We start from the raw sequence: 11,617 nt of genomic DNA on the forward strand, positions 1-11,617 counted from the left end.
ACACAAACACACACACACACACACACACACACACACACACACACACACACACACACACACACACACACACACACACACACACACACTCACACACACACACTCGGCCTCTAATGCAAAGTTCTGGTTAAACATTGGCCCAAAGTTTGCCTTCCGCCTTCTGTTGTTTTTACACCGAAGCTCCAGCAATTGTTGCAGCATTATTGACTTAGTAATTAAAGTATTTTAACGTGGGGATTCTGTAATCATTACATACGCCACCATCTGTTCCTGTGACGCCGCGTGAGCACCTGAAATGGATTTTTCCTCCTGAGTAGATAACGTATAAAAAGCAGGAGGAGGCGGGAGGAGGAGCACGTCACGGCTTTCATTCATCTAAAACTCTGACTCATGCAAATACCCTTTTTTATATTTACCAGGTTTTTAATAAATATTCAACAGTGTTCTCCAGTTTGAATCGTTTCTCATGGGACAAATACAAGAGAGCAGGAAAAGACCTGTATTAATATTCTTGTTCTTTATCTTTACTGTGAATCCATTTGATATTAAACTGGTCTTAACCATGTTGTGTCATTGAGTTTCTTCTTCTTCAAGTTTAGAACTGTTATTATTCACTTTCCCAAAAAAAGATAGTTGTTAAAACTATTGTTTAAAAGAGCAAAATTATATTTTTATATCAACAGAATAAAAACCTACATTATAGAAGCTAAATAAAGTCAAAATGTGCTATTTCAACATATATGTTTTCATAGTAAATTGAGCTGATTACTGGAGCTCATCTTTTCTTTATTAATAAATGTTTTCTCTATAATTACATCAATGTTTCTGCAAAACATTGTATGAAATTATTGGGAAATGACAGATCTAAAATATAAAGCTTTACCACGTCTTATACTCAGTTTGTTGAGCAGATTGTGAGTTTTAATGTTTAGTTGTGGTAATAATAATAATAATAATAATAGTATAAAATGTTAGTGAAACCACAGAAATCTGTATTTTCAGTCTTAAATATCTTATTTAAAAAGGTTTTGCAGTCATAAGTTTATTTAGATAAAACTCTGGATTCTTTCGTCAGAGGAGCTGATCAAACAAGCGGCTCCTCTCCTGATCTCCTGGTTTTATGACTTCCCATCTGGTCCAGGACGGACACACCGAGGAGGAGAGTGCTTCCATGTTTCCCTCAGGTCACCGTGGGGGGATATTAAAAGCTTTTCTTACAGTCTCCGTCCCTCCGTCCCTCTGTCCCTCCGTCCCTCCGTCCGTCTCTGTTGGTTCTCCTAACATTTTGGCAAACACGTTTATCTCCGTCGTATCTCGCTCCATTGTGTCGCAGAAAAAAAAACAAATAATTACAAATAAAAACCTCCCGACTTCAATTGTGGCCCCCGTGGTGTAATCTGCGAGTCGAGCCATTAAAGAGTCGTGTGTTTACTGGTTTGACACCAGCTCTTTGAATGGAAGGAGATAAGGATTCTATTGGGTTCTGTTATTGACTGAGGGTCAATCTGTCGCAGAGGAAAAGACAAAGACAAGAACACAAACTGTTCTTCTGTTCAGAATCAACATTATCACAGTGGAAAACATAAAGTGGGAACATGTAATAATCCATCTATCGTTCATCAAAACAACTGAAGACTCTTTGTTTCAGTTTTAATCCGTGAATTCATGTTATTAAGTCATTTGATCCACATCTTTCGTCCAAAACTAAATATCTCAGCTGATTATTATGTAATTTCATACAGATTTTCATATTCCCACAGAAGATGAATCCTCCTGACGTTCATGGCTCCAGCTTTTCACCCACGACCACCATGAAGTTGACATTTGTGGTTTTGAATGAAACAGATGCAGAATAGTTCAGGGAAGAAACCATTAAAGTTTTGAAGCAGATCACGATAAAGGAACATGTGAGATATGACGTTAGATATGATATATGACGCTTGGTGGAGGGATGAGACCTTTTAAGACATTTTAATACCAACATAAAAACTAATTTATGTCCATTAGTTTGAAATAGCTCTGACACAGCTCAAGCAATTTATCGTTAAACTTGTATTTCTTCATAGTCATAAACTTTAATAAAACCTGGGCTGGAAAGTTCTGAGATTAATACACAAACTTAACCAGAAACAGACGAATGGATGCAGCAGATACTGGAACCAATAACTATTCTTACTTAAAGAAAAAGACGACCTCTCCAATCTGAATTGCAAGTTCATACTTTTAAATGTCTTTTATTTGTAAAAGTTTAAACCCCAGGTCCAACACATGGTGAATAAAACAGGTGTTTGTCCAGGTTTAAACAGTCTTTAAATAATTTGACTTCAGTGTGTGTTGGTAGCTTCCTCAGGTTCATACTGCACCTCACAGTTCAGTGTCCTGGGTTTGAATTGTCCTCATCACATCACCTCTCTCACTGTTCCTCTTTCCATCCAGCAGCACTGGAGCAGACGTACTGTCCCTCAGAGTCCCTAGTAGAGTCTGGACCCGAGTGCAGGTCTGAGTCTTCACTGGACTCCTCCTGTGCCCATGAACACGGTGTTGATGGGCGGCAGCGAGGACACCAGGTCCTGCACCTCCGAGGACGACGTCACCCGCTGCTGAGACAACAGAGTGTCCTGCGAGCTGAACGCAGACGGAACCCCGAACATGCAGGGAGCCGATCCCGACGAGGGCAGCGAGTGATCTGAGGAGGAAACGTCGGGTAAACACAAAACTACTGGACAGGTTTCCACTTTCTTTAACTTCGTTTTTTCAACATTTTCACTGATGTCCAAGGGAATAATTCATGGATCATAATGAAGAATCAGGCATTTTTAGAGAATAGATATGTATGAGTGTCTAATTATCTGTAGATCCAAATAAAAATCCTGATCTACTGAATTTAAATGAGGTTTCCTACGTGGACTGTTGGGCCTTGATGGAGGTGTGAGCTCTTATCCTCTTACTGATTGATTGATTGATTGATTGATTGATTGATTGATCAGATGAATTATTCTTGTTTCTTTTAAACTTGATTTCCCACCCGTCGCCCCGGCTGAAGATACTTTAAAGAACCCGTCTGACCTGCTGTAGTTTCCGTCTCTGTGAAATAAGCCCCTGTGGTTTTCCTCCCGGGCTCGTCCAGGATGTTGAGCGGGTCGTGGACCTCCGAGTACGCTGAGGGGAACGGACGCAGGCTGCTGACGCTGCTGATGACGGACACGTGCTGGTCGACCAGTGATGTCATCCGCTGGCTCTCCAGGTAACTGCTGTTGCCATAGTAACCTGTCACAGGAGTGAAAGTTTTGAAGTGAGGTCATTAGAGGAATAAAGAAATGACTGATATTCATCTATGATTCACAGGAAACGTTTTTATTTTGTCTGTAACACTGGATTCTGTCATCTCGAATCACACTTTATTTCCTTGTAATGCAAACGGGATATTTCTAGTATCCTGTCCAGAATTTATAATAAACTTCTGTAGGTCTCCTCACCGGTGTGTCCTGTGTGTCCAGCGTACGTCTGTCCCTGACACCCACCCGAGGGGTTCAGTCCAGACCCCACGAAGCCGAACCCCTCGGCCGAGTCCAGGATCTGAGCGTCCAGCGTCTGTTCGGTCTGAACCGGATCCGACCCTGAACTGTAGCTGGACGTGGGTCGGACTGCGGAGCCGTAAGGTGTCAGGCTGCAGCTGGAGCCCCCGGACGAGGGATGGACCGATGGAGGGTGGTGGTTGTAGAACAGGTCTTTGCTCAGCTGCTGGTCGGTGAAGGTCGGGTAGCGTGAGAGGTGATAGGCCAGGGACGAGGTCTGAGACTGAACCGAGGACAGACACTGATTCTGAGGCTGAGATCTGAAAGTAAAGAATGAAACAAATCGTCAGACATTAGCATCATCACATAAATATCAGAAGTCAAATCAATATTCACCAATGACACCAACTCTGCATGTTGCTGAAAAATATTTTATAAAAGAAAATGTCTCCTACAATAAATATCAAACAATCATACAAATTATATATTCAATACCATTAGCATAATTACAGCTTTTTGTACATTTACAAATATTATATTTATTTTATATTTTAGGGCAAATTAAGAAGAAAATCTTATATAAAGTTTTGTGTAAATCTTAATATGGAGATGAAACTTTAGCCCTTATGAAGATGGTTAAAAACATGTCTGACCTGAGTGTGGGCTGGTAGCTCGGGGTCGAGGAGCCGCTCGCCGGGGGGAAGTAACCAGGGCTGGTCTGAGCCAAGCAGTGGTACAGGGTCTCCGGGTAGGCGGAGCAGGGGCTCGGCTGGGTCATGGCAGTGAGAGAGGAGAGGCAGGACGAGGAGGAGGAGGAGCAGGCGGAGGAAGAGGAGGACGCCAGGAGCCTCCCCGCCATGGGCCCCTGGTTGATGACGGAGCCTCGGTGCACCAGCGCTGCTGGGGAGATAGGGGGCGTCATGAGGGGCCCGCTGACCTGAGAGAAGTCCAACTGACCACCTGGTGGAGACGGTGGAGACGGACAGAGACGTAGAATCAACACAGGAGGACAGGAAGGGGCGGGGCCGGGGGAAGAATCCATCACATTTTGCTTTTGGTTTTTACCTGAAACGGTGAAACCAGCGGCGTCTGAGCTCTGGTAGACGACGGCGCCCGGCTCCAGACTCTGCTGGTGATTGGTGGACAGGGACATGTAGGTGTGCTGCTCCCCCACAGACTCGTTCTTCACCGACTGGTCAATGGCGGCGTTGGCCTTGTTGCGATTGGCAAGAAAACAGGAACTGGGCGACGCCATGAACGCTGCTTTACTGGCATCTGAGGTGTGGGGGGGGGGGGAGTCGCAGCAGCTCGTCAACGACAACATCTGATAAAACTCACAACTCAGGAAACTGTCCTAGTTTCTTCATTACTGAACTGCAGGACCATATACTGTCCTGTAGGTGGCGCACTACTGTAAAACTACATTATTACACTATTTTCTCAGTTGCATTTATCATTTAAAATCTACAAAATTGACAATTTCTGATGAATACATCTTTAAATCGGAGTTAAAATCATGTCAATTACTGTTTACCCATTTTTATGTTTGCATGAATTAATTAATTGATTGTCTCCTCAGTTTGATTCTAAATGATGTTTGAAAGAATTGACACCAACTTTAGAAGCAAAGTGTTTTTCAATTTCCTTCATGTTTGAAATGTGTGAAATTAGAGACTGAAAACCAAGATGGACGACTCGTCTACACCTTCTTCGACCAATCATCTCAGCTGTCAATCATGGCAAAATCCTGCCCGCTAACAAGGAGGAGGCAGGTTTAAGAAAAAAACTACAGCCAGCCACCAGGGGGCGATAAAAATGATTTGGCTTCACTTTTGTGGAGCTGTCATGTCTTCATTTACAGTCGATGGGTGTAATAAACATAAAAACTTAAACTGCATAGAAATGAAAAAATGACTTTTAACTGAGACACTTGATGTTGTATTTTAATTTAAATGTTGACATCCTGTAAAGTGTCTCTGGTTGAAATATGAGCTCAATGAGCCTCAGACCCTGAATGTACGTGAGCAGCTGTATGTTCTCATGTGTGTGTGTTTGTCTCGATGGCTGATACCTGCATTTTTCATGTACTTGTCCAGCAGGTTCTGCAGGTCCTGCTCCTTGTCGTTGTTGAACTGAGTCTCCAGGGCCAGGAGGATGTACTCGTCCAGCAGCATCCGGATCAGATGGAAGGAACCTGGAGAAGAACGAGACGTCCCCACAGGTCAAAGTGTGAAACAGCAGGATTCCAGCTGAGCGCTCAGTCTCAGGATTCCTGTGTCAGATCCAGCTGATCTTTGTTTGACCTGCGAGGTCACGGGTTTGAAACCTGCAGCGTTTGAGCTTCGGGGAGGGAGCCGGCGAATGGCCGATGTTTATTCACGTACACGAAGCCTGTGTGTTTGAACAGAGAGCACGCGACCCTCAGATAAGACTGTTTAATAAAGGAGAGTCTGGCCATTACAATTTATGGCACTATTGTGTGTGTGTGTGTGTGTGTGTGTGTGTGTGTGTGTGTGTGTGTGTGTGTGTGTGTGTGTGTGTGTGCTTACAGCTTTGTGAGGACCATTATGAATTTAGACCTTACGTAATAAGGACATTTTGGCCTCACTTAAAACTGTGCATGTGTGTGTGTGTGTGTGTGTGTGTGTGTGTGTGTCAGTGTGTGTGTGTGTGTGTGGGGTCAACACATCCTGTGGACTGAATGATTTAGAAAGAGCACAAAACCAATTAGCTAAGTGACAGATACACAAACAATAATCACCATGTTACGTTCAGTCTGTAGCTTTTATAAGAAGCTTGTGTTTTAAGACCTGTCGACACTATTGCAGACGTTTTGGTTTTTGAACAGATATTCTCCCAGTTTCAGTATTTGAAGAGGAGCGGGTTCAGGTTCCTCACCGAAGCTGGAGGCGTTGTTGAGCGTGAGGTTGTGCATCACTCGGGCTCCGAAGAAACTCCACCTGAGCAGGAAGTCCTGCGCTCGCTTCTTCATCGTTCGCCCGCTCTGCTTCCCGGGCTGCGCAGAAGGAGAGAGAACAAACTGCTCGGTTGCACGACAGCTCGTTTGAGAGTGTGAGCTCACAGAGTGACGACGGGGAGCGGCTGTTACCTTGATGACTTTGTGCTCCACCACCGAGTCCAGCCACTCGATGAAGGACTCCACTGTGGCGTTTTTCCTCAGCAGCTCCTTCAGCTCCTGGAAGACGGTGATGGAGTCGTCTGGAGAAAAGAGGAGAAGAGAAAAGAGATTCTCATTTTGTGTTAGAGCAGAATCTGGCTTCAAATGACGTCAAAAACAAGATGGCAGCTTTGTATCCGGGTATTTTGGCTTCATTTCTGCGTAGCGACAGGAAGTGGAGACGTGTCTTTATGATATTTGCATATTAAAGTTCCATCGTAGTGACGGGAGGAGAAAACATCGTCCCTCAGCGGTTGTCTTACACTCAGAGTAGATGTCCGGGTCCTGGTCTCCAGCCGAGTTAACGCTGAGCAGCGGCTGTGAGCTGATGCTGCTCAGATCCACGTTATCGATGTCCAGCACCATGCTCGTCACCACGGTCTGGTCAAACAGCGCCGGACGAGCTATCTGCAACAACAGACGAAACTCAAAAGTCAGTGTTTACTCTAGTTTGAATATTAGCGTGAGCTGTACAGGTGTGTGGTACCTGTGCCAGGTGTAAGAAGGAGGTCTGCCTCTTCAGGGACGCGACAAAGCGGCGAGCGATGGGGAGTTTCTTAGCTGCAAGGCATTCTGGGAGGTTTTCCAGGGAGGAGGCCAGCCAGTGTTCCCAGTGTTTGGCAAAGCTGCGGATATCTGCCAGAAGACTGATGAGACATTCTCACGGTTATTATCTTGTTTTAGTGTTTATGTGCATTTCCTTGATACGCGTGTGTCATTGGTCCATGTTTGATACCTTTGATTTATTATGTTTGTCAAGTGTCTGTGTTTGTACTTCTGTGTTTTTATTCATGTATGTATTTCCATCAATGGCTCAGGTACTGCAGATGAAAACTAACCTGTCTGGATAAATCTGGTGCATTAACATGGTGAACTTAACTTTAACTTTTTAAATGAATAAACATAAACAAGTTACAGCTTTCGGATGTTTAAAACTTTTCCAGCTCTTGTGTCGCTTAACAAAAGAAAGTGAGTAGAATTTAATGAAAACTATCAGGAATTATGTCTAAAACTACAACAGTGAAATCCAGGCATCATAAACTGGAATATATCTTCCTGCCAACATGAAGAATTCCTTCCAACGTGTTTATCTTTTTATCCAGGAAGGGAACTGTGGTTCAAATTGTTTTTTCTTAACAAGGATTCTAGTGATGTCAGAAAAGATCCTCGGATAATTTGTGAAAGTGAAGTTTAAGAAACGAACCTTTCAGGCATCTCCTGCATCGTAGCAGGAATCAGAACATCTGTCAAAACCTGAGAAAACAAAGGATTCACTTGTAAAACAGAACAACACACACACAGAGAGAGGAAGTCATAACAAAGTTAAGATGGAGTAAAAAACTTAAACTCTCAGGCCCCAGTGCATCCAGATATAAGATATAATCTAAATTTCAGTGATTTTAATGCCTGTTAAATTAGTTTTTATGTTTGAGAGTTTCTATTTCTGAAGGATTAACGACTCACACTTCTTGTTCAAGAACGTTTCATCAGGACAGAAATAATTTAATAAGGACCTTGTAGAGGATGGAGTCACAGACGCAGAAGATGTCGACGATCACAGGGTTTTCCAGCAGCGGCAGCAGGTGGTCGGGCATCCCCTGCCAGAAGTGCAGCAGGAAGTTCTGGATCTGCGTTAAAAAGATATATAAATATATGAAGAAGATCAGTATTAGTTAGAGTGGAAGGTAAACTTTCTCTTTATGAAGGATTTCATCGTCGGTGGAAACAATAGAATGATCATCACCTCCTCAAAGTTGACGTTGATGGCGTTGTCCAGGATGCACTGACAGTGGGTTTTATACATCATGATCAGAGTGTCCACCTGCAGAGGAGATATTACACACGTGATTCATTCAAAAATCAATCAATCAATCAATCAATCAAACTTATATAAATATATTCATCACCAACCTTTTCTCTGGGGATGCTTCCCTGCAGCAGGAGATGCTGAGCGTTCGGGAACTCTGGCAGCAAAGTTCCAGTTTTGGAGCTGAGAGAATATTTCCTGGTGAATCCTCCCTGAAACATCCACTTTATGTGTTATAGATAAAAGTCTGTTTCTATTTGAATTTAGATAATCACACAATCTACTTTTTTTTACCTCATTCTTGAGTTTGCTCCCTGAAAATCTGTGAAGAAAGAAACAGAAGTGGTCTCAAAATAAAGTATATATAGTTTTAAATCAAAATAAAAGAACAGTGCAACATGTAAAGAGCAAAATGGAATGGAATTAAACAAGATTCACATAAAACATAGTAAATAAAGTGAAACGTCACCTGGTCAAACCTTTTCCAGAATACACAGAGTGGTAGTAAGCGCTGCTCTCTTTGATGCCGATTCCATAGTAATGATATCTACGATAAAAAACATCAAAGATTAGAAATAACATCTTGTATTTAAACTCAAAACTAAACAAAAAAACTCAAACGTAAGCAAATCATTTTTTATTTGGTTAATATTTACTTGGAGTGCCCCCTGGTGCCCAGTCGTCTGGTCGTCAGAAGAGGAAACTTCTGTCGGATCGTCTGAGGAGAACAGGAAATTTACTTTCATATCAAATATAATAAATGTTGTAAGTCATCACATCGTTGTCACTGATTAATATTAGATTCATACAATACCATTAAAATGTATAATATGTAATGTGTGTAAATTATAATGTCGAATTCTGAGTGAGATATTTGAAACAGCTGTGGGATAAAGTTTCTGATTGATATGAACTCAAAACTAAAAGTATTTTGGACAATGAGGTGATTTAAAGTATGAGAAAACACACACACACACACACACACACACACACACACACACACACACACCTTCCCAAATGTAGCAGCACAGGCCGGCTCCAGCTTCTCTTTCCTGCAGAAGTCCAGGTAGTGGGCGTAGAGGATGCAGCGAGGCAGACACACTCCTTCACACACGATGTAGTTCTCCTCCAGCCTGTTGTCAGGGAGAAGTACTTTTACTCAAGTACTGTACTCAGGTAAAAGTACTTTCCAGAGGACTTTGAGGAGGCTGTAAACATCACGTTGTCTTTACGGGTAAACATGTGACCTGTGGGTGAACATCTCAAGAAAGACACGGAGGAACTTTCTTTACACTTGGTACAAACGCATCAAACATTTAGTTTGACTCAAAAATGAAACCATTAGAATTGGTTTGGTGGTTGAAGGTCAAAGGTCAAGGTCACGGTGACGTCATGTTCTTGGGGGTTTCATTTTGGGCCCAAACATTGGACTCATGGATGACCTGAATATAGTTTAGAGGTCAAAGGTCACCAGTTTTGCTGGTGCAATGTTCCCAGAGCTCTTACCACTGGAGCGTGAGCTGTGTCTGCTTCTTCTTGTCCTTGATGATCTGACTGATGGTTTTCCTGGAGGACGAGATGCTGTGTTTGATGTTCAGCTCGGAGTTGAAGTCCACCAGGTCCTGGTCGTCCTCAGAGGACGGCGTCTCGTTGCTGTCCTCAGCTTCTGAGAAGATAACCAGACTAATACAGCCCGTGGTTCACATGAGGAGACAGATGCACCTTTTCTCTGACGCTGAGCTCGGTGTCAAATCACGAGTGCGAAACACGAAACATAAAATCAAATAACAAAACACGACAAATTATAAAAGTGTTAAAAAAACGGACAGTGCATTCGTCCAATTGAGCGACGAGCCTTCGTGGCAGGATTATGTATGAAAAAGTCTTGCATAAAATTAAAAAAAGTTATAAAAGTTTTTAGTTTTACGTTTTACAGACATTAGTCTGAAAGTAGAGCTGCGTTTAAAATCACTTCTTTCCATTTTCATCTTTTTTCTTTGCTGGTTAATTTTATTTTCGCCACGTACAAATGAAACATTCACTATTATTTGAGTGTCTTAATCATCATCATTTTTACGAGAGAAGAGAGAGAAGTAAATTTAATCTTTAGTTCAATAGAGCCTGTATAGCGCCACCGTGTGGTTGACTACTGTCACTATTTTACCTCAGAAAATTGCACCTTAAATTCAGATTTAAAGACTCTGAGGAAATTAAATGAAGAAAAGAGAAGAAGAGAAAGGATTAAACTGTAAAAGGGATTTTAATATTAATGTCCGAGCGCTGTTTCTTTTGAAGATAAGATATAAAACCGTATTAATTGAGTGAGTTTGCTTCTTTACCTGATTTAATCCCAGAATCGTCCTCCTGAGGGAAAAGTGTCTGTCCATTGAACTCTGTGTGCTTTGCGTCCGGCGAGCTGCACAGAGTCTCGGTCAACGAGTGAATAAGAAACGCTTCGTCTCTGCCCGAGCTCTCACTGCTGCGTTTCATCGGCATCATCAACCTCAAGGTAAATACAAATCTAATCAACCCGAGAGGAAAAAGGTCAGTTTGCTGTGGAGAGACACGCCGAAGACCATTTGTCCTTGAAGACCGTGAACCAAGCGAATCCTCGGACCCTGTTTGTCAATCCTCCTTCACACGGATCCAGGGAAACACAGGAAACATCACCTGTAGCATCTCCAGCGTTTGGCTCAGTTTACAGCAGCTGAAGGGGAAAAAGTGGAGAAAAGGCCTGGGAGCTGTCGGTGGACGTGACGCTGCCTCCTCACACTCTCACGTCTGAGGGGAGGCCGAGCTAATGAAGCCCTGGATGCATTCATCATATTTACAGAAGGCTAATCCAGGTTATTAATGATTAACAGAAGAACCCATCTGTCCATCCGTCTACGCTGCCTCCCACAGTCTGCTGGACCTTTACACAGAAACAAAAAACCCTTAAAGGATCTGATGTCACAATGTTCCAGTTGATTCCAGTTTGATTTTTACAGTTTAAGAAAAATAATTCATCTTTTGATCATTTGAATCTGTTAATAGGGTTTTTTAATTGCCAGAGAAAATGACCATCACACCATCCTAAAGCCCAAAGTGAAAATACAATGTTTTGTACTTTAAGAAATA

At 42.5% G+C, this 11,617-nt stretch overlaps 1 protein-coding gene across 1 annotated transcript; it reads right to left on the reverse strand.

Annotated features, from left to right (window-relative positions):
- Positions 1 to 1,840: 1,840 nt before the first annotated feature.
- Positions 1,841 to 10,993, reverse strand: rfx6 (regulatory factor X, 6). Its single transcript, XM_034579391.1, has 20 exons — positions 10,837 to 10,993; positions 10,004 to 10,163; positions 9,507 to 9,630; positions 9,154 to 9,215; positions 8,967 to 9,044; positions 8,792 to 8,819; positions 8,602 to 8,709; positions 8,435 to 8,512; positions 8,205 to 8,318; positions 7,895 to 7,944; positions 7,178 to 7,337; positions 6,954 to 7,098; positions 6,622 to 6,731; positions 6,411 to 6,528; positions 5,584 to 5,706; positions 4,578 to 4,787; positions 4,166 to 4,472; positions 3,474 to 3,832; positions 3,064 to 3,264; positions 1,841 to 2,683 (listed from the first exon to the last, which is right to left on the reverse strand). The coding sequence occupies exons 1-20, from the start codon at positions 10,991 to 10,993 to the stop codon at positions 2,505 to 2,507; spliced, it is 2,871 nt and encodes a 956-aa protein (XP_034435282.1). The 3' UTR covers positions 1,841 to 2,504.
- Positions 10,994 to 11,617: the final 624 nt, after the last annotated feature.

The sequence above is a fragment of the Hippoglossus hippoglossus genome, chromosome 24 (genome assembly GCF_009819705.1).
Source record: "Hippoglossus hippoglossus isolate fHipHip1 chromosome 24, fHipHip1.pri, whole genome shotgun sequence".
Lineage (NCBI taxonomy): Eukaryota > Metazoa > Chordata > Actinopteri > Pleuronectiformes > Pleuronectidae > Hippoglossus > Hippoglossus hippoglossus.

Coding starts and splice junctions, on each gene's coding strand:
- rfx6 (XM_034579391.1), bottom strand. CDS start 10,993: ATGCCGATGAAACGCAGCAGTGAGAGCTCGGGCAGAGACGAAGCGTTT. Junction 8,513..8,601: donor GAAGCATCCCCAGAGAAAAG/GTTGGTGATGAA, acceptor TCTCCTCTGCAG/GTGGACACTCTGATCATGAT. Junction 3,265..3,473: donor TGGACACACAGGACACACCG/GTGAGGAGACCT, acceptor CTCCTGTGACAG/GTTACTATGGCAACAGCAGT.